This window comes from Heloderma suspectum, chromosome 2 (genome assembly GCF_057233095.1).
Source record: "Heloderma suspectum isolate Gila_16-S chromosome 2, 16-S_ref, whole genome shotgun sequence".
NCBI classification, from domain to species: domain Eukaryota; kingdom Metazoa; phylum Chordata; class Lepidosauria; order Squamata; family Helodermatidae; genus Heloderma; species Heloderma suspectum.
In genome coordinates this window covers 301827942-301853244 of record NC_139459.1, presented here as the reverse complement: position 1 = coordinate 301853244, position 25303 = coordinate 301827942, and the positions used below count along the sequence as shown (strand labels likewise).

Here is a 25303-nt window from a genome sequence, read left to right as displayed (position 1 = left end):
GCAGGTGCCAAGGGAGGGGCCCATGGGAACCCTGATGCTCATGGTCACCATGATGGAGATTCCAATTGTATGTTCTCAGGCCTGCTCAGGAGGAGGAGAAAGCGGCAGCCCATTCCTACTGCTTCTTACCTGAGATAGCCCCGCTGGCTGGAATGGGTGTGGGCTGAGCGCACGCTGCTGACAGAGGAGATGGTGGAGGCTCCCAGGGTGATACGGATGAGACCGCTCTCCTCAAAAAGGGCTGTGTTGTTGTAGGCATTGGGGCCCTAGGGTGTAAGGGTAAAAACACACAGGGGCCTGAGTAAAAGCACACAGTGGCTTCTTTGAGATTCTTCCATGTACTGAGAGGACTATTCCCTTTAGAAGTACCTAGAACAGGAGGAAGAAGGCCTTTTCAGGAATACACTGATACTGCTGTAGCAAGGTGACAAGACGACAGGACTCCCATATATTATGAGCAAAGCATTAGGTCTCCTGGGGAGAGGGCAGTGTTAGCGTTAAAGCCTGGAACAGGCCAACCTCCCTTCACCTTCCCCACAAGGAGCAGGATCACAAATATCTCTCACCTGACCACTCCTGGTAGCTTCCTCTCCCTGACCTTTCTTGCTAAGGCAGGCCAGTTTCCAGGCTTCCTGTACTTCTTTGTTCAGCACACAGAACAGAACCAGCACCGCCAAGCCCTGCGGAGAAGAGGAAGAGGGGCTGTGAATCTCGAACACAGGAAGCAGCCTCATACCAAGTCAGACTATGGGTCCACCTAACTCAGTATTGTTGACACTGACTGGCAGCAGCTCTCCAGGGTTTCAAGCAGGGGTCTTTTCCAGCCCTGCCTGGAAATGCCAGGCACTGAAAGTGCTCTGCCACTGAGGTATGGGCATTACCAAAATCTGAGCAGCCAAGGCCATTTACAAGTCACTGGTGATGAACTAGGAAAGTTGGATGCCTCTCATGTTAGCTTATATGGGATGTAATGATCCAGATTCTTCCTCCTCATTACAGAATACACACAAACCCCCTGCTTTATAAAAAAACACACACAAACCAACCAAGTTTTATTGTTAACAGTCTTTATAACCAGAAGAAATGTTATGATCAGAATGAACACTTTCACTTTCCACAAGGGGGAGCAATTGGTCTATCTATAACTCAAGGCTAGGTGAAATCTCTGGATGGAAGCATTCTACCATGTATCATCAGCACTCTCAACATTAGCCCCACCAGTAAAGAGACCTAACAAGACTAGCAAATTAGCAGTACTGAGACACATATGCAACTACCACCAGATAGTTAGAAATGTTTGCAAACTTATATCAAGCAAATTTGTTTTTAAATAATATTTTCCAAGAGTCTTAGCAAGTGATTTCTACGCTGGTGGAAATGATAATCTCTGTTTCCTCCCCCACCCATTATATTTCATTTCTTGTCTCTCCGTTTTGTTATTTTTGTTCTTTAAATGCTCTCTGTGAAACTTCTAATGTATTTAATTGTATCTGATAGTCTTGCTTCCAACTGGTAGGCTTCCATCATGCATCGCTTGATATGCTATTTCACCGAGTGCTTGTCAACTGACGCTTATGAAGACTTGCAAGAATTACAGCAAGATACTCTTTACGGGCTTCTGCAAATATGCAGAACTGGTTTGCAAACTGCTCAGATATGCACATCCTTAACACGATCCAGTGGAGCAATCACACCAGGTAAGCATGCAAAGCTGTGTCTGAGGGACCATGTGCAAGAGACAGGGCTTGGATCCAAAAAAGTTGCGGCTAGTTCTGTATCAGTGAAGACAGCATGGATTTATATTTCCCAAACTGCAGCAGAGTGTTGCTAGGCCTGGGCCCATGTGGCTTTGGCCCTGAATCCATTTCAAAGGGCCCAAGATCTATTCCACAGAGGCCTGAGTGTCCATTGGTGCCAACAGAATGGGCTTTTCCCCGGTTTAACTGCCATGCAGGGCCACTTGGGGAGGAAAGGGTTAATTGTCTTCTCCCCACATGCTGCAACACCTCCCAAAAAATCTTCCCCTGCATGGCAGTTAAGCTTAGGAAAAAACACACACCCTTTTCCCATAGATTTGAGATAATCTGGGTCAGGGTGCAAATTAACTGAAGAATTTGTTTTATTTGAGATGATTTGGGAGAGGAATTAATTCGCTGGCTTTGTGTCCTATGAAATTTAAACAAATCCTCATAATTATTTCCACATTTGCATATATAGATATAAATTAACAGATGCAGATTTTAGTCCTATGAGCCTGGGCATTTTTTAAGGCCCTAGCAACGCCCTTGCCATCCAGGTGCCAAGAGCAAGAACCAGGGATGCTTCCAGGCAAGGCTTTTATCGTGCAATTGCCCTGCCTCATTCACAGAATTTAACAGGGGGTCCAGGCATCGTCATCATCCACTTCTTACCTTCCTGTGTTTTCCCCCTGTTTCTTCCATATTTTCTTCCCACAAAATCAATCCGTTAAAGAAGAAGCGATGAAATAGCTACACAATGTCTTTGGACTGGTGACACTGCGAGCCGTCCATATGGAAGCACCTCAGATTTCATTTTTTCCCCAACAGCGTCTTGCCTAAGTAGGGGGCTGGCCCATCCTGAAACTATTAACCTATCCTATGCAGATTTCATGCAGATTAGTGTCCTGTGGGCCTAGGCCTTGAATGCCTAGCAATGCTGCTGAGCAGCACCCAGGAGGCCTGGTTCATCTTGGGAACTGGGGAAGGTTAGCTAGTTCTGTACAATAGCTCCCACCGGAAGCCAGCCATCTTCCTCTCTGCCTGCAGCACTGTATTCTGCCTAACCCATCTCCATCCTAGTGCAGAGAGTTACCTGAAGACTGCAGAGGATGGTGTAGAGGTAGTGGAAAGCCAGGACAGCGTTGTTGACAGCCAAGAGGCCAAAAAGCCAAGTAGTGCTAATAACTAGAAGCAGAACGAAGGAGCTTCGCAGAGTCAAGCTGGAGAGAAAGAGAGACGGAGAGAAAAAGCCACCGAGAGGGACAGACACAGCGGTTAGATCCTGCGATTAAGCTACAACTAAAGAGGAACTAATGCTGGAGGAGGAAGGAGAGCAGCACAATCCCACTCTGCACAATCCGGCCAGTCCTGTAGGAACAGGCCCCACAATGAGACTCTTTGCTGCTGATGTGTTCAAAAAAAGGGGCCAGTGTTAGGTCATCACTCAAGCAGTACAAATCAGCACTGGCTGAGGAACGACAAAGCTCACCATTCCTGCCTCTTCCTGCCTCGAGCAAGTCAGTTGTGGAGGAGGCAGACAAATCAGTGGGCATTACAAAGGCCCCAAAGGGGAATATCTCAAGACTGATTGAGAGAAAGCATGCTGGGATTTTAAAAATGCACGAGTGCTCTTGTGATGAAAGTGAAAAGACACTTATGGAGAGGGGAAGCTGAGGCTCAGCTCCTTGCAAAAAGAAAAGCTTAGCTACAGAGCAGGTTTCAGCCAGAGCAGAGTTTTGTAAATAGCCAATACTCACAGAACGGATTTCTTCTTGGCTTCCTTCTGGCCTGGTGAGCACAGCATCTTTGCCACCAGCAGAAACATCACCCCATTCATCTGGAAGCAGATCATTGGGTTAGGAACAGTCCAAGTTCTGGCACGGAGCAGGACCGCTCCCTTGGCAACTCTGCCCTCCCCAAACCATCCCCGAGGAATGACCCTATTTCAGTGCAGGTTGCACAAAAGCCTTCCTCTCTGCACTTCTAACTCCTGCTCAGAATCATGATAAGAGAGCAAAAAGAAGAGAAGAGCACAAAGGATGAGGCTGCAAAGCTCAAAGGCTCACAGATCCAAGGAGCAGGATGTTGCAATGTGGTTCACAAATCCCCAGGGATATGACAGACATGATAAAAGGAGAATGAAGACCAAAGGGGGTGGTGGGGTGGTGAAAGGAGGATGAGAGCAAAGCATCCATATCTAAACCAGGTGTCCCCAACCTGGTGCCCTCCAGATGTTTTGGACTTCAACTCCCATCAGCCCCAGCCAGCATTTCTGCTGGGCAGAAATGTTGGGAGTTGTAGTCCAAAAGGTCTGGGGGGCACCAAGTTGGGGAAGGCTGATCTAAACTTCCATGACAGGAAAAGGAAGCAGAGGAACAGCAGAACAGGGACCAGATACACTAAGCAAGGAAAGGGAAAGGCGACAGCATCCTGGCAAAGAGAGTGAATGCGCGAGAGAAGTGCTTACCACAATGACAACAGCGATGGGCCCTGCAAAGCTCCAGATTAGCTTATCGTGGATGGAAATCCAGCAGAAATCTGGATTCCCATAGCCCTCTGGATCCAAGCCAACTGATAACCCTGACCAAAAGGAAGGAGGAGGTCAGCTGCACAGTATATTTGCCACTTCTCCTGGACGAGATACTTTCCCCATCCCCATGGGTCAATGTAAACCTGCTTTCTCAAATTTTACCTTTGATCTCCTTGCCTCGAATGCGAGGATAAGAACGAATGCTCCAAGCTGAACTCTCCTGCCATTAATACTCAGGGAGGTCTACTATGACATGGTTTAACAGCCCCTGTTCTGTGAGACTGGTCCTGACCACCCCACAAAAGAGATCTGAACCCTTGGATCCCCAAGGAGAGATGATTCCACCTTTCAGAGGGAAAGCTGTGTCAGTTAGATGCAGCAAAAACAACAAAGAGTTCTGTGGGATCTTAAAGACCAGCCTTTCCCAACCTGATGATCTCTAGGCCATGCTGGCTGGGGAGGATGGGAAATGAAATCCAAGGCATCTGGAGGCCCAGCAGGTTGGGAAAGGCTGCTCTCTAGGTTGATTCTTAACTAAGCAGGCTGAGCATGCCAACTGGCAGAATACATTCCCTTCCAGAGGGAGGGGAAATCCTGACTTTCCAAACATAAGAACATAAGAAGAGCCCTGCTGGATCAGACCAAAGCTCACACAGTGGCCGACCAGCTGTCGATGGGAGACCCACGAACAGGACATGAGCACAACAGCACCTCCCACCCATGTTCCCCAGCAACTGGTGTACATAGACTCACTGCCTCTGGTACTGGAGATAGAACATAGCCATCAAGACTAGTAGCTATTGATAGCCTTTTCCTGCAGGAATTTGTCTAACTCCCTTTTAAAGCCATCCAAATTGCTGACCATCACTACATCCTGTGGTAGCAAATTCCTTAGTTTAACTATGTGCTGTGTGAAGAAGTAGTTCTTTTTATATGTCCTGAATCTCCCACCAGTCAGCTTCATGGGATGACCCCAGGTTCTAGTCTTTGAAAGAGAGAATACATTCTCCATACCATGCATAATTTTGTACACCTCTATCATATCTCCCCTTATTCTCCTTTTTTTCCAAGCTAAACAACCTCAGCTGTTGTAACCTTCTCTCATAGGGGAGTTGCTCCAGCCCCTTGATCATTTTACTTGTTCTTTGCTGCACTTTTTCAAGCTTGAAAATATATTTTTGTAAATGTGGTGACCAGAACTGTACCCAGCATTCCAAGTGTGGTTGCACTATAGATTTGTATAAGGGCAGTATGATGTTGGCAGTTTTATTCTCAATTTCTTTCCCAATTATGCCTAACATGGAGTTTACCTTTTTTACAGTGGCCACACACTGGGTTGACATTTTGATCAAGCTGTCTTCCACAACCCCCAGATCTTTTTCTCAGTCGGTCACTGCTACCTCAGATCCCATCAGTGCATACATAAAGTTGGGATTTTTTGCCCCAATGTGCATGACTCTAGACTTGCTTACACTGAACTACATTTGTCATTTGGCTACCCATTCTCCCAGTTTGGAGAGATCCTTTTGGAGCTCATTAAAATCCCTTTTTGTTTTAATCACCCTACATAATTTGGAGCTATCGGCAAACTGGGCCACTTCATTGCTCACTCCTAATTCCAGATCATTTATCACATTGGCACTTACCTGTGATGATGGCAGGGACCCCCCAGCCAATGGCATAGTAGAACCTCATGGCTCCATAGTTGATGTTGCGGGCTTCGGTCTGCATGCGGTAGATATGGAGGCCTTGCACAAAGAGCCAAGCAAACGTAGAGAGGAAGAAGTAGTGCAGCAGGATGGCGATCACAGTGCAGAGAAACTGGAAAGAGCACAATCGTCATCATCATCCAAAAGAGGCTCTCTAAAACCTCAACCTGGAAGAGGGCCTTTTCTGCTGTGGCACCCCAGCTGTGGAATGAGCTTCCTAGAGAGGTTTGCCTGGCACCTACATTGTGCTCCATTCCACACCAGGTGAAGGCCTTTTTATTTTCCCAGCATTTTAGCACTCTAGTCTTTTGGCTCTGCTGTTTTAAATATGTATTTTAAATATCTGCATTGCTGCTAGGTTTTATTCTGGCTGAACTTTTATATTATAGTTTTAAGCTTCCATATTTTATATTGTTTTATGCTGCACGTTATGGTTTTAATTTTTGTGAACCTCCCAGAACGCTTCAGCTATTGGGCAGTATAGAAATGAAATGAAATAAAAGAAATAAAACTGCTGGTCCTAATTTTAAAACATTTCCCTTAAGATCTCCACTGGCGTTGGGAAGCTGGAGGGAGTACAATGGCTCGTGCACCCTGGCCTAAGCTCCCACGCTGAAGTCTGCATGACCGCAGCAGTGCCACAGAATGTGCAGTGCAGCAAGGGACCAGAATTCGAGAAGCCTGGGCAGAAGGCTGGCAAGCTGACCTTCGGTCAGGGCTGCATGGAAAACCTGGCAAGTCTGTGTGAGGATTTCAAGGCACAGGAATTCTTCGCTTAGTGCCAAACTACACGTCACCCTGATCACACAAGTGTAGCTGTAGCCTTTTCTTTACTCTAGTGTAAGCACTTATGTCCCTGATTCAGACCAGAACTACAGCACAGCAGAGGAGGATTAAACCTTTCTCCCCATTTTTCCCCCTGAAATTCCCCCTCAGAGGGGTGGGGTGGAGAGAAAAAAGCCTCCACTTATGTCAATAGAGCTTTTTCTTATTTTAAATCCCCCCCATGGGCAGGGGATTTGGGGAAAAAATGTGTGTGCATGTTAATCCTCCCCTCCAGTGTCTGGTAGTCCTGATCTGAATTGGACTGCATGTGCTTACACTAGAGAAAAAGCTAGCTTTCAGCTACACGCAATGTGATTAGTGTTTCACAACTGTTGGCCCCAGATCTGGTCTCCCTTATTTTACAAACCTATTTCCCCCTTCTTCACACTCTAATGTAGGGGTGGCCATTGTCTGACTGCCCCTTCATCATCCCTCACCACTGGCTACACTGCAGTCCAACTTCTGGAGGGCCACATGTTCCCCACCCCTACTTTAGCGGGCGAGTCCCTCTTGGGACTCCACTTCACGGATCACTGCCTTGTTGTGGCGAAGGGGCTTGCATAACTCAGTGAAGGCATAAGCTATGCCGTGCAGGGCCACCCAAGATGGACAGGTCATGGTGGAGAGTTCTGAATATGTGGTCCACTGGAGAAGGAAATGGCAACCCACTCCAGTATTCTTGACAAGAAAACCCCATGGAACATATCACAAGGCTAAAAGAGATGACGCCGGAAGATGAGCCCCTCAGGTCGGAAGGTGTCCAATATACTACTGGGGAAGAGCAGAGGGTATTTCCAAGTAGCGCCAGAAAGAGTGAAGCGGCTGGGCCAAAGCCGAAAGGACACTCAGCTGTGGATGTGTCTGGTGGTGAAAAGAAAATCTGATGCTGTAAACAACAATATTGTTTAAGAACCTGGAATGTAAGATCAGTGAATCAAGGCAACCTGGAGGTGGTCAAACATGAGATGGCAAGATTGAACATCGACATCTTGGGAATCAGTGAACTAAAATGGACAAGCATGGGCGAATTTAATTCAGGTGACCATCATATCTACTACTGTGGGCAAGAATCCCTTAGAAGAAATGGAGTAGCACTCATAGTCAATAAAACGGTGGGAAAAGCAGTACTGGGGTACAATCTCAAAAACGACAGAATGATCTCAGTATGAATCCAAGGCAAACCATTCAACATCACAGTAATTCAAGTCTATGCCCCAACCACTGTGGCCGAAGAAACTGAGGTTGATCGGTTCTATGAAGACCTACAACATCTTCTAGAACTAACACCAAAAAAATATGTCCTTTTCATCATTGGGGATTGGAATGCCAAAGTAGGAAATCAAGAAATCACCGGGATAATAGGCAAGCATGGCCTTGGTGTACAAAATGAAGCAGGACAAAGGCTAATAGAGTTTTGCCAAGAGAACACGCTGATCATAGCAAACACTCTTTTCCAACAGCACAAGAGGCGATTCTACACATGGACATCACCATATGGTCAATATCAAAATCAGATTGATTATGTCCTTTGCAGCCAAAGATGGAGACGCTCTATACAGTCAGTCAAAACAAGACCTGGAGCTGACTGTGGCTCAGATCATGAGCTTCTTGCAAAATTTCGGCTTAAATTGAAGAACATAGGGAAAACCACTAAACCATTCAGGTATGACCTAAATCATATCCCTTATGAATATACTGTGGAGGTGAGGAATAGATTTAAGGGATTAGACCCGATAGACAGAGTGCCTGAGGAACTATGGACAGAGGTCCGTAACATTGTTCAGGAGGCAGCAACTCAATCCATCCCAAAGAAAAAGAAATGCAAGAAAGCCAAGTGGCTGTCTGAGGAGGCTTTACAAGTAGCTCACGAAAGAAGGGAAGTGAAAAGCAAGGGAGAAAGGGGAAGATATATCCAACTGAATGCAGAGTTCCAGAGAATAGCAAGGAGTGACAAGAAGGCCTTCTTAAATGAACAATGCAAAGAAATCGAGGAAAACAATAGAATGGGAAAGACTAGAGATCTTTTCAAGAAAATTGGAGAAGGCAGGGACCTAACAGAAGCAGATGAGATTAAGAAGAGGTGGAAAGAATACACAGAAGAACTATACAGGAAAGATCTGAATGTCCCTGATAGCCAAGATAGTGCGGTCACTGAACTTGAGCCGGACATCCTCGAGAGTGAAGTCAAGTGGGCCTTAGGAAGCCTTACTAACAACAAAGCTAGCAGAGATGACAGTATTCCAGCTGAGCTATTTAAAATCCCCAAAGATGATGCTGTTAAAGTGTTGCACTCAATATGCCAACAAATTCTGAACACTCAGCAGTTGCCACAAGACTGGAAAAGGTCAGTTTACATTCCAATTCCAAAGAAGGGCAATGCCAAGGAGTGTTCAAACTACCATACAATTGCGCTCATTTCATATGCCAGCAAAGTTATGGTCAAAATCCTACAAGCTAGGCTTCAGCAGTATGTGAGCCTAGAACTACTGGAAGTACAAGCTGGGTTTCGAAGAGGCAGAGGAACTAGAGATCAAATCGCCAACATTCGCTGGATCATGGAGAAAGCAAGAGAATTCCAGAAAAATGTCTATTTCTGCTTCATTGACTATGCTAAAGCCTTTGATTGTGTGGATCACAACAAACTGTGGCAAATTCTTAAAGTGATGGGTGTACCAGACCACCTTGCCTGTCTCCTGAGAAACCTGTATGAGGGTCAAGAAGCAACAGTAAGAACCGGATATGGAACAACCGATTGGTTCAAAATTGGGAAAGGAGTACGACAAGGCTGCATGTTGTTGCCCTGCTTATTTAACTTATATGCAGAGTACATCATGAGAAACACCGGGTTGGATGAATCACAGGTCGGAATTAAGATTGCTGGGAGAATTATCAACAGCCTCAGATACGCAGACGATACCACCCTAATGGCAGAAAGCGAAGAGGATCTAAAGAGCCTCTTGTTGAGGGTGAAAGAGGAGAGTGCAAAAGCTGGTTTGAAACTCAACATTAAAAAAACTAAGATCATGGCATCTGGCCCCATCACTTCCTGCCATATAGAAGGGGAAGAAATGGAAGCAGTGACAGATTTTATTTTCTTGGGCTCCAAGATCACCGCAGACAGTGTCTGTAGCCATGAAAATAAAAGATGCTTGCTCCTGCAGAGGAAAGCTATGGCAAACCTAGACAGCATAGTAAGAAGCAAAGACATCACCTTGCTGACCAAGGTCCGTATAATCAAAGCTATGGTTTTCCCAGTAGCAACGTATGGCTGTGAGAGCTCTGGACTATAAGGAAGGTTGAGTGCTGAAGAATGGATGCTTTCGAACTGTGGTGCTGGAGAAGACTCTTACGAGTGTCCTGGACTGCATGGATGTCAAATCAGTCCATCCTAAAGGAAATCAACCCTGACTGCTCATTGGAAGGACACATACTGAAGCTGAAGCTCAAATATTTTGGCCACCTAATGCGAAGAGAAAACTCCCTGGAAAAGATGCTGATGCTGGGAAAGATTGAAGGCAAAAGGAGAAGGGGACGGCAGAGGATGAGATGGCTAGATAGCATCACCGATGCAATGAATATGAACTTGAGCACACTCTGGGAGAGAGCGCAGGACAGAAGAGCCTGGCATGCTGTGGTCCATGGGGTCACGAAGAGTCAGACATGACTTAACGACTGAACAACAACCCTCCTGGGCCCCTTGCATCCCACTGGGGGAGTTCCCCTTCTGGCCTCCAAACATGCTGTCCCCAGGACTTCATCCTTGCTGCTGCTGCTCCTACCTGGTTTTCAGTGTGGTTGATACCCAAGAGGAAGACCAGCTCGGAGAAGAAAAGGGTGACAGAGACATTGCAGTGGATGCCCCGGGTGTTGGACTTGAGACCTTTCAGGCATATCAGGAAGGAGAAGGTCAGCAGCAGGCACAGAAGGGAGAGGGACACCAAGGAATAGGTCACAATGGCCAAGGTCTCCAGGTCGCCTTCCAGCTGCTGCAGGGTGAAAGCAAAGGCAAAAGGGGACATCAGGCAGAAAGCAGGCAGCATGTGCATCGTACTAATGCTTGCAGGCCATGATTCCACACACATAAGTACCCCTTCAAGGTGACAGACACAGTCACCAAAGCATCAAAATAAAAGAATCCAGCAACAACGCCAAACATACAAGTCGATGCACATGAGCTTGTTTAAACAATGTATAACCTGGCCTTTCTGCCTGGCAAGAGGCCTCCAAGGTGACTGACAAGGAGTGAAAGATGAAGACTCCGCAGATAACAGGGTCCTTTTCAAAGGTGACGTATGGAGGCTCTCTGGGGACAATGATGACAAATGGCCACTCCCAAGACCTGGGATCAGCCTTCCCCTCCAGACATGCTGGACTACAACTCCCATCACTCCATTGGCCCTGCTGGCTGGGGAGGATGGGAGGTGTAGTCCAACATTTGGGGGGCTCCGGGTTGGGGAAGCCTACCTTAGATGTCACAGAATAGAACAGTATGCTGCAGCATTGCTAGGGCCAACCTAGACGGGACAGAAGCAGCCAGGTGTTTGCAATGTTGATCTATAAAGAATGGCCCATATAAAGATATAACCAAATAAACAAGAATTAGAGCAGCAACAAAGCTAAAAAATAAAATAAAAAACATCCCAGCAACTGAAATATCAAAAGGGCAAAATGAGAGAATTACTTTAAGCCACAGTGTGCGCTTTAAGAGTTCTCTTCCTCCAGCACAACACAGCGAGGGAGAACCAGCATGGCCTTCTCTTCATGGCCTTGTAAGGGTCTTGCTTGCTCAGCATCGCTAGTCGGGTAATGAGCTGAACTTTCTGCATAGTTTCAGATTGCCATCTGTCTGTGTCCTGTTCATCAAGGCCCATGCTCCGTGCGGCTTCTGCTAATTGCCAAGGCCAAACAAGATGCAACAGGGCTGCCATGTCGGCTGTTCACAGTCAGCTCCATTTCCATACAAAGTGGTGTCAGTGGTGGGTAGGAGCTTCTAATTTTGGCCACAAAAGGTGTGTGTGGGTGAGGGCAGCTGAACCCTGCTCCTGCCGCCACCTACCACACTGAGATACATTACAGCCAGGACTTTTCTCCTAGACCAGTTCCAATACCAGACATGAACAGGCTGGGATGAAATGTTCCTGATGTACAGAGCATGATAAGAGAAGGTCGGGGTGGGGGGAGGCAGGGTTCAGCTCCCTTCATCTTTTGTTGCAGGAATTAGACCAACCCCCCCCCCTCTCCTTTATAAGAGCCTCATGTGGCACAGAGTGGTAGGCGGTGGTATTGCAACTAAAACTCTCCCCACGGCCTGAGTTTGATCCCAGCGGAAGCTGGGTCTTGGGTAGCCGGCTCGGGTCGACTCAGCCTTCCATCCTTCCGAGGTCGGTAAAATGAGTACCCAGCTTGCTGGGGGAAAGGTAGTCATGACTGGGGAAGGCAATGGCAAACCACCCCGCTATAGTCTGCCATGAAAATGCCAGCGAAAGTGGCGTCCCTCTAGGAGTCAGCAATGACTCGGTGCTTGCACAGGAGGAACCTCTCCTTTATACATGAACGGGGCAGGCACCTGAGTAAAACACGGCTGCCTCTGTCAAGCCTAGTTTGTTGTTTAGCGACACTGTGGCCCACTGTTTTGATTCTCAATGCTGGCTTCTCCACTGCCGCGCCACAGAAGTCCACACACCGCTTGCTACTTCTTGGCCCTGCCTTGCCAAAGAGTCCGCACCGCGTTACCTCTCTGTGGGAGCTGTCCATCAGGACCCCAAAAGTGCCAAACCGGGAGCAGTGGCAGCGGACGTGCGTCGCGTTTCGGTACACAAGGTCACAATCCTGCGCTGTCCAGAAGCCAGCAGGCTCTGCCCTGCAGTCACAAAGAAATCCAAAAAAGAGAGGCCTCAAAGGAAAGAGTCCTCAGGGCAATATTTTCTTTTATAGGCAGACATGAAGAAATCCTCATGGAGGATCTATGAAATAGGCTACTAGGGCTAGGTAAGGCAGTGCCCTCCAGATATTATGACTACAGCCCCCATAAGCCCCAGTCAGCATGGCCACTGGTCAGGGATTCTGGGAGTTGTACTCAAAAACATCTGGAGGGCTCCAACTTGCCTACCCCTGCTAGGCATTGGACTTGTTTGTGCCAGAAGTGGTTTTCTGTGGGGACAGGTTAGGTATGTCTTCTATGGGATCAGGATGGAGTTGATCATTTTAAAGAGTGAAGCCTCCATCACCTATTGGCTGAAACTCATGATCTTCACCCTCAGCACTTGGGAGGGCTTCATAGATGGCACCATACAGGACCACAGACAGAATAATCCTAGCACCACATGGATACCATGTTCGTTCTGTCCCTGATACTACTCTTGAACATGATTTCATTGGGAGAAGCTTTTGTATAGTGCTTCGAGAGCCTCTTGGGGCTATAAAGTGGGATATAAATATTCCAAATGAATAAATAAAACCAGGACCATTATCCAGTGTGGGTGGGGAACTGAGAATCATTTCAGACTTATATGTATTATACATTCTCTGATGACTTTATGGTTGAATATGCAAGCCTCCTCCACTTAAAACAGAGGTGTTGCACCTCGTTCAGCCAGAGGGCCAAATTCTATTTCAGAGGACCCTCTCAGGGACCGCATTCCAGTGGTGGGTGGGGGGCCAAAGGCAGGGCAAAAATCCCAGCATGTTTTTGCTTAAAGCATTGCTGCCAGTAACTAAGCCTTAGGATAAGCATTTCAACCTTTTAGAAGGGAAGGAAAAATGCAAAAGCCAGGAAACCACCAAGTGATTGGTGGTCAGGGGAAAAGGTGGGACCAGGGGAAAGACGTGCAGCCATCTGTGGGTAACCTGGTGGGTCCAATTGGAATCCCAGGTGGTGTGGATTTGGCCCATGGGCCTGAGGTTCAACACCCCTGACTTAAAAACCTGCCATTTGAGGTGAGGTCACACCAAAGCTCTGTCGATGTGTGATCTGAGACGGCTAGTTTATGTGTGTGAGCTGCAGTCATCAGGCGAAGAGCAACACCACACCAAGAAAGCAAGTGGAAAAGACAGGACGAGAAGCCAGGGCTTTCTGTGTTCAAGGGCAATGGTCTGTTCCCCGGGGCCCTCATGACTCTCTCAGTATCAAATCCAGAGCCTCAAGGTACATGGAAATGATATACAGCCCCCAGGACAGGGTTGGACAGCTTGCGGCCCTCTAGATGCTTTGGGCTACCAGTTCCATCAGCCCTAGCCAGCATAGCCAATGGTGAGGAATCATGGGAGTTGTAGGCCCAAACCTCTGGGGGCCACAGGCTGCCCACCCCTGCCATAGGAGGAGGGTGCAGACAGCAAAGCAACTTACTGGCTAGAGTGATTCCACTGGACACAGAGGGGCTTGCTGCGGTTGGCGGTCTCGAGCAAGCGGAATTCGAGCACCAACGGTGTCTCCAAAGTGCTCTGGAGAAACGTGTGGTTGCTGAACACAGATACACTCATGATGGGAGAATTCATAACGGGGTTTTTGGGCAGCCTGTAAAGAACAAAGAAGCCTTGTTACTTGACGCCACCAGGCAACACCATCGCGCTCAGATTGTATGAAGGGACAGGACAGCAATAGAGTGTGAGTCATTGTCTCTGCCTCCATCTGAGCCGCTTCTTATCCATTCTAAATAAAAGGCATCCACAGCTGGCAGGGCAGGGCAGGGCAGACCAGCAAAGAGCCCAGCGGAGGAACGAGCAATGGGTGGTACCTGAGGTTGCGCCGATCCACCTGGTAGCGGGCAGGCAGAAGCCCTCCAATGGTGCGGTAGATGATGAGGATGAGGATAGTGACAGCGGGCTCCGGTTCTGGCAGGGAGTGCTTTGGGGGGGAACTTTCCACAGTGTCATTGGTTTCACTGTTGACCGGTGTAAGTGTTGCCGTGGTTGGAGCTGGAGTCAGGAAAGCAAAACAGGACGGAACCAATAGCACTGTTGCCTTGCCCCATTTTGAGGCAGGACAAAGTGGAGAGAGCTGTCTGAGACTGTCACTACATCACCTCCCATGGGTCTTATATTTTGACCTCAGCTGTACCCCATGAACCCCACAGGCTATATTAAATCCTTCTGAAGCAGAAAGACATTTCTTTTCCTCAAAGTCCAAGAGGAGAGCTGCCTTCTTTTGAAATGGATACTACTTTGAGGAGAAGGTGCTGCCTCCCAACCAAGGATCAGAAATTCTCCCAGGTCCTTTTCTCAGAGGAAGCAAATGGCTCCTTCCCCCACAAAAGCTTCCTGCTAACAAATGTCTAACATCCACTGAAGGAAATTAAACAGCCGCTCTCTGCGGCTCCAAAAAGGAAGAATCAGAAGCACTCAGCTGGGGCTTCTGCAGGGACATGTCCATCTCAGCCCTGCCCTTTCTCATGGCATTGCCCAAAGAACAATAAATGGGTAGGGCTTCCAATGGAACGTGAACCAAGCATGCTGGGAAGGAGGCAAGGACTTCTAGTTTCCTTGGACTGGGCCTGGTGGAGTTCGGAAGAGGCAGTCACTTACCTTCGACTTTGTGGGGTGCAAGGATGGAGAGGGGGAGCACTATGTGAGTGTGCGGGTCCCACATGGCCTGGCCACGGAAGAGGGTGCTGTGATAGCGAGGGTAGCGCCTCCTGAGGTGGGTGTGATTCTCCATACGATCAATGCTGAGCACTGTGCAGGAAAGGGGAAAGGAAAGAGAATGGGATTGCGATCTGAGAGTTGGTCTTTCAGTGTGACTACAGAGAAACAAACACTATCCCCAGGCCAGCTTCTGGCTGAAAAACATACATGTGTAAGGGCTCAATAGTGCCTGGAGACACAGGCACAAACATGCTGATTTATGTTAATCTATGAAGCATGTTTCATGCTCTCAGGACTACTTCCCACATTATGTCCTAACAACATAGATGTGCACAGGAAATGAGTCATAATAATATATCCAAGATCCAGTGCTGGGCAATACCTTTATTAAGACCAACCAAAATGCTAGAAAAATCTGCAAGCTTTTGAGTTCTCTGGAACTCTCTATCAGGCTAGGTGGTACAAAAATCAAGGGATGAGGAAGAAACTGTAAAGTCCAAACATTCAGCCAGATGTTATGGCCATGAGGTCTGCAGTTCAGATAGACTAACCTTGATGAAGAGTTCTGGGGAACATGAAAGCTTGCACATTTTTGTGGACTTTTGATTGCCCAGCTGTGAATTTCGGATTTTTCCCCCTCATGGACTAGCATGGCTATCTAGCATTGCTTCTAAACAGTAATATATGCATCTATTTGTAAGAGAAGACATGCATTCTGTGGTCTGCTTCAAGAGGTTTCCTGTACAAGCACAGGATACGTATTTGTTCTATTTTTGCATGCATTCGGCATGAGTGCATGAATCTCTGTCTGCCAAAAATAACTCCACAAGGGGAACCTCCACTTGTAAATACTTGCCCACAAAACAGAGAAGAACAGAGCGATATCATGTGGGTCAAGAAATATATTCAAAACTGCACTCCAGCAATTGTCCTTTATACAGAGTGACATGAATTTAGGAATATATAGGCCCATCTTCCCCAATCTGGTCCCCTCCAGATGTGTTGGGCCTGCAACTCCCACATTTCCCTGCTGGCATGGTCATGCTGGCTGGGAATTATGGTAGTTGCAGTCCAACACATCTGGACGGAACCAGGTTAGGGAAAGCTGATATAGGCTATCCTGCTGTACAGATTCTCTCCATGATGGGTTCTTCTGCACGGGAGGTTCTGGGACCACCATTTTGGCATTCTAGAAGTCCCTAAAATGAGACTGTGGGAGACACCTGCACCGGCATCACCTGGTGGATCATCCAGACTGGGCCCCCAGCACTGGTCTCATGTGATCGTGGTCCAAGTGGTGTCGGCATGGTCATAGACTGTAAGGCAGCAGCCCTGTTCGTTGTCACCCAGCCAGAGACTTTGTCACAATGCCCTGGCCTAAAAGCCATCAGCTATCCTGAGCGTCTCCCTGCCCTCTGGAGCATGCACTAGACAGAGAGTGAGCCATGTGATCTACCCTAACTCCCAGAAATGCTTCCCTTCCCCTGTCCCACCAATACTGTATGACCATCTGGGCAGCTTTCACCAGCCTGGTGCCCTCCAGAAGTACTGAACTACCATTTTTGATCATCAGTCATGATTGCTGGGGCTGATGGGAACTGAAATGTATATCAGCTGGAGGGCATCAGGTTGGGGAAAGCTGGTTTGGGGTATAGTAAGAGAACGTCTCTAGGCCCTCATAAAAACACTATCCATAAAGCAAGGAGATGAGACCCTTCAAAAGACTGGAGAAGCCTGTGGTTGCTTTAGCCCCCAAACCAAACAAACTCGTAGCTGCTTAGCAAGCCCATGACTGCCCGTCTGCCAGCCAGAAGTTCACCCATCTAAACTGCAGCCAACCTTGGGCTGTTAGAGAACCTTCACCAGATCACAGAGACCTTTGGGATGGTCCATGGCTCCCATCGTACAGCGTCCAGTCCAGGCCTTCCTGCCCTAGCAGGGTTCCTACTTACCAATATTGGGGGTCACCACACCAACAGGGTTGAGGTAGGTGAGTTTCATGTTGCTGGCCAGGGTGCCTGTGTACTCTCCCAGCTGCTCCATCAGCCCTGCGCTGCCGCGATGGTTCTGCAGCAGCGTGCCCCAGTGCTCCTGATTCTCTAGCGCCAGCACGGAGCTGCCAGCCCGCAGCAGATTCTATGGCAATTAGAGGTGGGACTTTAGAGGATTCAAAGCTGTATAGCCCCCCCCACACACACCTTAAAACACGCACACACCATACTATGGTTTAAGTAGGCTAGAAAAATGGGACTTCCTCCCTCTCTCTCCTCCCCACTGCAGACTTCTATGCCACCAAAAATCTGCTCCGGAGAGTTCTCCAATGCTCTGGAGCAGATTTTGAGTGTGCGCAGAGGGCTGGGGGCTGTGGGGTGGGGTGGGGAAGTGCCTCCCTCTCATTCCTGCTGACAGAAGCCATTCCATCATTGTAATGACACCGCCGGATTCAACCCTCTGTCTTTTAGAAGGCTGCAGATGTAATTTGTTCTTTTATTTATCACATTTACGCCTTCCTTCCTTTCATGACGGTGCTCAAGGCTTTCCAGCACAGCTTTCGATCGAATTCCTTAGATGCTAAGCTAATAAACTTCCCAATAAGACTGAAGCATACATTCAAAATCCCTGGATTAATTGACTCCCTAAAACAGGGGTGGGCAACTTGTGGCCCGCAGACCACGTGGCCCCCCATCTTTCCTGTGTACAGATGGGCAAACTCACCTTGTCCCGCTTCGCACACTGCTTGCTGAACCCCTGCCAGCTGCCTGACCGCACTTGCCGTGTGTGGCGAGTCACTGGGTGGTCTGCAGGTGCCCGGTACACAGCCCATTTATGCAAAATTACAGGCGTTAATGGTCTAAATGGACCATTTAAGCCTGTAATTTTTCATAAATGGGCTCTTTACAGCTGCCATTTGCACAAAATTGCCCTTTCCATAAAAGGCTGAGCTGCCATTTCTACACAAAATGGTGGCTCTGTGGAGGATTGGGGATCCCTGCACTTGTCCAATTCAGCGTGTACTGAGTCAGGCAAGCACATGGGTCCATGGACTGGCATCCAGGGGGCCAAGCCAGTGAGAAATTGCTGAGCTTTGAGCCCCAACCGGACACCTGCAACTGTCAGGGTTGGATTGGAGCCCATAGAGCCCCAAAGCAGTTCTGATTCTGAGGAAGAGATAGAAACTGTGGGAGAGGAACCTGCACGCTGTTCAGAGGCGCCGCCGGAGGGAGAGCCCCTCCCTGCTCACATTCCTGAGAATGGTAGCAAGCTGTCAAGGGCTCCTTGGAAGCCTCTCTCAGTCTAATCCAGTAGCCAAGTCCAGACACAGACAAAGGGATTCCTTTCAAAGCTTTATTCTTCTTTTACAACTTAACAACTATACCGTTTGCAACTAGATCTGAGCAGCACAGTACCTATGCCCTAAGTTGGAAGAGTTGGTCCCCATTTGAAAGGGAATTACTGGCAGACCCCTGAACTTAAGGACTAGGGAGAGTCCCTCCCCTTTTCCCTTGGATCCTCTGGGCGCAGCCGTTGTTTGTGCGCCAACCGGGCACTACGCCTCCTTTCCGCGCCCTCCATTTGGCGCTGCTCTCTGCGTCTGCGTTGCACATCCACCAAGTCTGCTATCCGCACTCCGTTACTCCCTGGACTGCTATCTAAGCTAGGAATGTTGGTGGGAGGAATCTCCGTCAGCTGTTGGCCCTGGGAAAGGAGCGACTGCTCTTCCTCAGAATCAGAACTACTCTGGGATTCTATGGGCTCAGTGTCCACCCTGACACAAGCCTGGCAGACAGGGGGAGGGACAACTGGAGCTTCGGGATGCTAGGCGCCGGCACAGGGACAAGCGGGAGATGGAGGGCGCTGAGAGAAGGCACTCAGCCTGCCTGGCGCGACATCAACAGCTGCGCCCCGACGCCCCACGGGAAAGGGGTGGACTCCTCGCCCTTAAGTTCAGAGGCTTCTCGCCTTTACCCTCCAAACGGAGATCAACTGATTCACTAAGGCTAGAAACCCCTAGTAGGCAGCTCTCTTAAGTTTCCCTCATTAGGCTCATGCAGTTAGCATCTGTAAGCATCATTGCGTTGGATAAAGCCTTGGAAAAGAGCCCTATTGTCTGCATGTTGATTCTGGCTACTTGAGGATTTCAGAGGGCAGCAAGGGTGCTCCTGACAGCAACATCCCTATTCTTGTGTATCCCTGCTGCCAGTGAATCTGCTGCCATGCAGAGGCAAAAATCACAGCAAGTTTGTAGGGAAACAAGATGTGTGGGGAGTGTGCATCTGGTCTGCAAACAGAATCATCATTCCTGGAAGCCTCCTGAAAGCATGATTCCTCTTGAATATAAGACACGCGCCCCCTGCATGCCTTGTTTCCCTGCAAAATCCCTGCAAATTTTGCCACCACCATGGTGGTGGGGTGAGGCCCTGGTGTGTTCTGGAGGGGGTGGGCAATGTGCCCTCCTGACCTCCCTGGAAGTTGTCCACTCCTGCCCTAAAAGTTTTGTCCAGTTAGAAGGAAACTATTATCTCCAAAAACATCACCAATTTTGTCCTTTAGCATTTACTCTCTTTTTTGTCTGAAAAGAAAAAAAGCCATGCTTTTTTTGAAGCACTGCCTCGCATCATCTTAAACTAGATAGGTATGTGGCTCTTTTAGTAAGCAAGAGCCTAGTCACATATGAAAGGCTGACTCAGAAGATACCTTCCTATCAGACATTTTTTGTTGTCTAGACAGCTTTCTCAAGAAGCTGCTAGAGAGATCATTTGTTTTGAGGCTTTGGAAGCTATGGAAACAGTAAGTGGACAAGATTCTATTTCAGAATTATATGTAAGATGCAGTATAAACTGTTCTCTATGCAAAATCGGTGGTGGCAGGAAGATCTGCGTAAATTGATAGGAGAGGGTTTGGGTAAAGAGATGACATGGTATTTGGAGACCATATGATTCTGTTAGAGGCATTTCTTATAAAATTGTTAGCAGGTGCTATACCAGTTAAATTATATGGAAACAATGCAGTGGAAAATGCTGGAAAAGTTGTGAGGAACAAGGAAATTATATTCACCTGTGGCAGACTTGTAATATATAAAACAGTCCTGGAAAATATATTTCTGGGGGTGGGGAGATAAAATGAAACAGGTGACAGGAAATATAGTGCCCCTTGATTCACAACTCATTCAAAGTGCTGGTACTAACCTTTACAGCCCTAAATGGCTTGTGGACAGGCTACCTGAAGGATCACCTCCTCTGACATATACCTTAAGGTCACCTTCTGAAGCCCATGTTTTGGTGTCCCTGTCAAATGAGGGGTGGAGGGTGAATGAATACTAGATCGAGGGCCTTTTTAATAGTAGCACTCCAGTTGTGGAATGCTCTTCCTAGACAGGCTGACTTGGCAGCCATATTGCGGACTTTTCACGTGAAAACCTTTTTATTTCCCCAGCTGTTTAAAGCTTGAACTCGTTTAGTGCTTCTTTTGTTTTGTTTGTAGATCTCTTGCACAGATGTTATTTGCTGCTGTTGATTTTACTCTGGTTTTATGCTGTGGCTGATTTTATTCTGTTTTAGATTGTATATTGGTGTTTTACTTTTTCATATGGTTTTATAACTTTTTATTGTAAACCACCCAGAGAACTTTGGTTATTGGACAGTCTACATTATTGTAAGTAAGTAAATGAATGAATGAATTTAAATAGGTGTTGGAAAGAGGTCAGGATATTGGTGTTTCTTGACAGCAGCTGCTGCTGTTGTCTATAGCAACTAAATCAATTGGAAGAACAGTTGTTCAGTGGAGTAACATAGCCTTCCCAAACCTGGTGCCCTCCAGAAGTTGTGGGCTTCAGCTCCCATCAGCCCCAGCCAGCAGGGCCAATAGTCAGCAATACTGGGAGTTGTAGTCCAAAACACCTGGAAGGCAGCAGGCTGGGGAAGGCTGCTGGGGAAGACTAACGATTGCTGTCATATTTCAAAAAAGCTCACAGATCAGGTGCGCCCAGGTAGTGGGCTCCAGAAAAAAGAATATACTTGGGAAACTTGGTTATTATTCTTGATCGTTACTGATAACAAGGCTTGACAACCTGTGAGTGTGATATCCATCTATCTATACTGGGGTGGGCAACTCGTGGCCCCCTCAGATGTTGTGGCCTACAACTCCCATCAGCCTTAGTCAGCATATCCAGTGGTGAGGGATGATGGGAATTGCCCACTCCTGATCTGTGCATACACACACAGGTTGTTTTATTCAGCAGTTCTGTGACACATGGGGCTCTGATTTCACACACTTGGGAGAGAAGGAAGAGCAGTTTTGGGGTGTTTCCCCAACCTGGTGCCCCAAGTGGTTCTTGTGTGATATGTTTTTAAAAAAACATTTCACCAGGAAAAGGAAGTGTGTGTGTGTGTGTGTGTGTGTGTGTGTGTGTGAGAGAGAGAGAGAGAGAGAGAGAGAGAGAGAGAGAGACCCGGTTCAGATGTCATGGTCAGCCATGGCTGGTCGGGGCTGTGTGGGAGTGAAATGTTCCATTATGCTTCTACGGATCGTCTTTCAGTGGCACCTTCTACTGTTAGTTTCCTAGAGTTCCGATGACACATAAACATCCTTGCAATGTGACTCTTGCCCACTTCCTAGATCATCCTTCCCCAACCTGGCGCCCTCCAGATGTGTTGGACCACAACTACCACAATTCCCAGCCAGCATGGCCAATGGAGTTGCAGTCCAACACATCTGGAGGGTGCCAGGTTGGGGCAGGCTGTCCTAGAGGGAAGAGAGCAATTCCAGCATTTTAAATTCCCCTCCATCCATTCTTGCAGCACGCTCAGTAACGAAAGAGGCCCTCACCTCGTTGAAGTGGGCATCCTGGGTGGCTGTCAGGCCGAAGCCATGCTGTCTGCTCTCAAACGCCATCAAGTGGGACAGCAGGCGATACGTGATGTGAACATCATTGCCAAAGTAGCGCTCCATCTGATCTGTCACCGCCCGTAGCTGGTGGGCCAGCTTCTTGGCTTCGATTGTGTTCAGTTCTGTCTCATTCCTTTCCAGACCCTCCAGCTACCAACACAGAAAACAAGGAGGGAGAATCATGCAGCATCTCCCAGAACAGAAGTGTAGTTCCTACCTCCTGTTTTAAAGAAGCACGAATCAAATAGAGAGTCTTATGTCATGGATGAAGTAGCTAGGATTGGGGACTACTGGAACCCTGGACTATGATATACATCACTGCCAAAAAAGAACTAGCCTTTCAGAGTAAACTGGTACCTAAAAGGATAATCACCATGTCAGTGGCCAAGATTTAGCACTGACTCTCTTAATCAGGAAGAGACATCCCAGCAATTTGCTTCCCCATGAGAAAAGGAACATCTGGTTAACAGATGGCTCTGCTATTTAATCCAATGCAAAAAATAAAAATTGTAGGGTGAAACAATGATCTCGTGTTGAAACCTACCAGTTTAAACCAGTGAGTTTTGAAACAGTTTCAAGAGCCTGGCTATAGGTCCCCTAACAATTTTCTGCATTTATCTTCACTTCTTTGTCGTCGTCTTCATCCCCACCATCCTTATTCTTATTATTCCTTTTCCTTGTTGGTATGTTTGAAAGAGCCATATGGATCTAAGATGGAACTACCGATGCTAAGTCATTTTCTGTGCCCAATTTATATAATGTCCTTTCTCTTTCACCTATATTACTCAATGCAAAGATATTTTAATAGGGTGACAAATGATATGACTATTGTTAATGTAAGGGAAAGCATCACACCTTCAGGAGTTGTGTACAGGTCATTATTTCTGCGTGGGAGCAAATTCTTCCTGACTGTTAGGAAGACACTGGCCCTGATCTGATGTAACTGTCTGGCTAATTGTACAAAAGAAGGGGAAGGAGGGAGGAGCCCTAGAAAGAGTGGGGGAAAGAGACTGTTCTTGCTGTTTTCCTATTTTCAAATCAGCTGCCTCTTCTCATCCCATGAGCAGTGAACTGGACTGGCACACCATTTATGGCCTAGTCCTAGGGGGAAGCTTTGCACTTTGAATGCCCTCTCTGTAGTTGGAAATACTCAGACACCAGCACCCTTTATGCTGCAGAAGCTACACCTGCACAAACCACTGTTTGCAAGCTAATGGGTCAACCAGGATGGCTCTAGTGGTGTGTGAGGGAGGCGGTCGCTGATCCACAAAATCAAGGGTACAGAATTTTACAGGAACAAGCTCACCGTTCTTACACGGAGTAGAGAGGCCCTGCTAAATCACGTTTTCAGAGGCTTGGCAGCTCATCTCGTATTACAGGCAAATTCCTGAAAGGGTTTGGTATGCAGGGAAGCTCCTCCGGAAAACCTGCCTGCCAGTAGCAGCATGGCCAGTGAATCAGCTAGGACGGGGAGGGCAGGGGGTTGATCAGGACCTGATGGCAGATCTTTGGGTGTTTTGCAGTAGATCAGCCAGGGTTTCTGACTCCCAGTTATCTAACCATAGCAACAACCGAAAAGATCTCTCCCCTTAAATTAGGCTGCTGAAAAAGAACGACTGGGGGAGCACTAGGAGTGGATTTTTGTGTGAAAGGACCTTTGACCTTGGTTCTGGTATTGGCCACAAATCACTGGGCTGAGCATTACTCAGAGCCATCCTGGTCCTTAATTCTTAGCACACGCCCGCCCGCCCGCACCATTATTTTGCACCTGGCTCCAGCTGGTGGAGCTCACGGTTCTCTAGGCAAAAACAACGTAGATCACACGCCTGAAGTCTGCTCACCCTTGAGCTAGGAGGGGAGTCCTTTTGCAAAGATAGGCTCAACCGTTAATGCTCTGGAGTGTGTCACAGGAAGTAGATGCAAGTGCTACATCCTTCCTCTTAGCACACAAATGTATGGGAGTTTCCATGCTATCGATTTGGTGCTTTAGCACAGTGGTTTTCAAACGGTTCTGTGGAGGACGTTAGAGGCTTCTCACGGGGTTCCTCAATTGGAAGACTGCCTACCACTAATAACCTTCCTCAGTCTTTCCTGTAAAACTGGGGTCTTGAACCTCTTTCCACCAAATTCAGTTTTGGAGAAGCTCTCGGGTGCTGCATTGCCATGGCCAAAGGCAAAACAGAGCAGGGCCAAAATACCCCCAAATGCCAGCATATCATAGCTCGAAGCTCTGATTGCTAGTAACTCAGCCTTAGGAGAGGCATTTCAACCTTTTAGAATGGGGAAAAAATGCACAAATGCCAGGAAACTACCAAACAAGTGGTTGCCAGGGGAAAAGGGTAGGGCCAGATTGAGGAGCTCTCTACACTTCAAGTTTATTGCACATTCATGGTTGCTCACTCACTGAATTGTGTGGGTCCATTACAGGATGTTGTCGTTGTCCAGTCATTATTCCATTCTTTCCTCCCACCTATCCCGTGTTTTCCTCAAATGGAAAAAATGGGGTATTTTTCCAGATATGCACAGAAATGGAGCGCCATGTCCTCCCTGAGTATTTCTCCCCTAGTGTGATTGAAGTGCCGAGTGTGGTTGTTGGGGGCATGGTCATGATGTCGAAGGTCGTGATGTAAGTCTGATGGGCATTCAGCCTTCCTGCTCCTGCACCATTTTGGCTCCTCGCCATTTTCAGCCTCCCTGTTCAAAACAGAGAGGCAGGACGGCAGAGCAGCAGAGCGGCAGCAGGGGCTGAGCGGCAGGGACTGGCCAAAAGCATGGAAGAGGGAGGTGGGGCCTGGGGAGATTGGTGGGGGGCTGTCCGCATGTCAGTCCCCATCCACCAGAAATGTGCAAGTGGAGGGAAAGGGGCAGGAACTCAGGAGCAAGTATCGCTGAACCTGGAGTGTGTGTAATGCCTCTTCACGGAAACATAACGCTATGGGAATGGCCATCGACAGAGAAGAAAGCGCGTGTAAAGGGAATCAGTTGTGATCCTTCATTTAAAACAGAAGTGGAAAACACTGTTTTAAATGCAGGAT

General features: G+C 47.7%; 1 protein-coding gene across 1 annotated transcript in view; it reads right to left on the bottom strand.

Annotated features, from left to right (window-relative positions):
- The window catches only part of CELSR3 (cadherin EGF LAG seven-pass G-type receptor 3), a 187732-nt gene that overhangs the window by 64383 nt on the left and 98046 nt on the right, over nucleotides 1–25303 (bottom strand). Inside the window, 13 exon segments of the mRNA XM_084829828.1 lie at nucleotides 130–266; nucleotides 567–680; nucleotides 2833–2959; nucleotides 3497–3576; nucleotides 4207–4319; nucleotides 5916–6090; nucleotides 10583–10789; nucleotides 12537–12663; nucleotides 14149–14316; nucleotides 14537–14683; nucleotides 15293–15473; nucleotides 17336–17519; nucleotides 22209–22418. Coding sequence (XP_084685954.1) covers nucleotides 130–266; nucleotides 567–680; nucleotides 2833–2959; nucleotides 3497–3576; nucleotides 4207–4319; nucleotides 5916–6090; nucleotides 10583–10789; nucleotides 12537–12663; nucleotides 14149–14316; nucleotides 14537–14683; nucleotides 15293–15473; nucleotides 17336–17519; nucleotides 22209–22418 — 1970 coding nt within the window.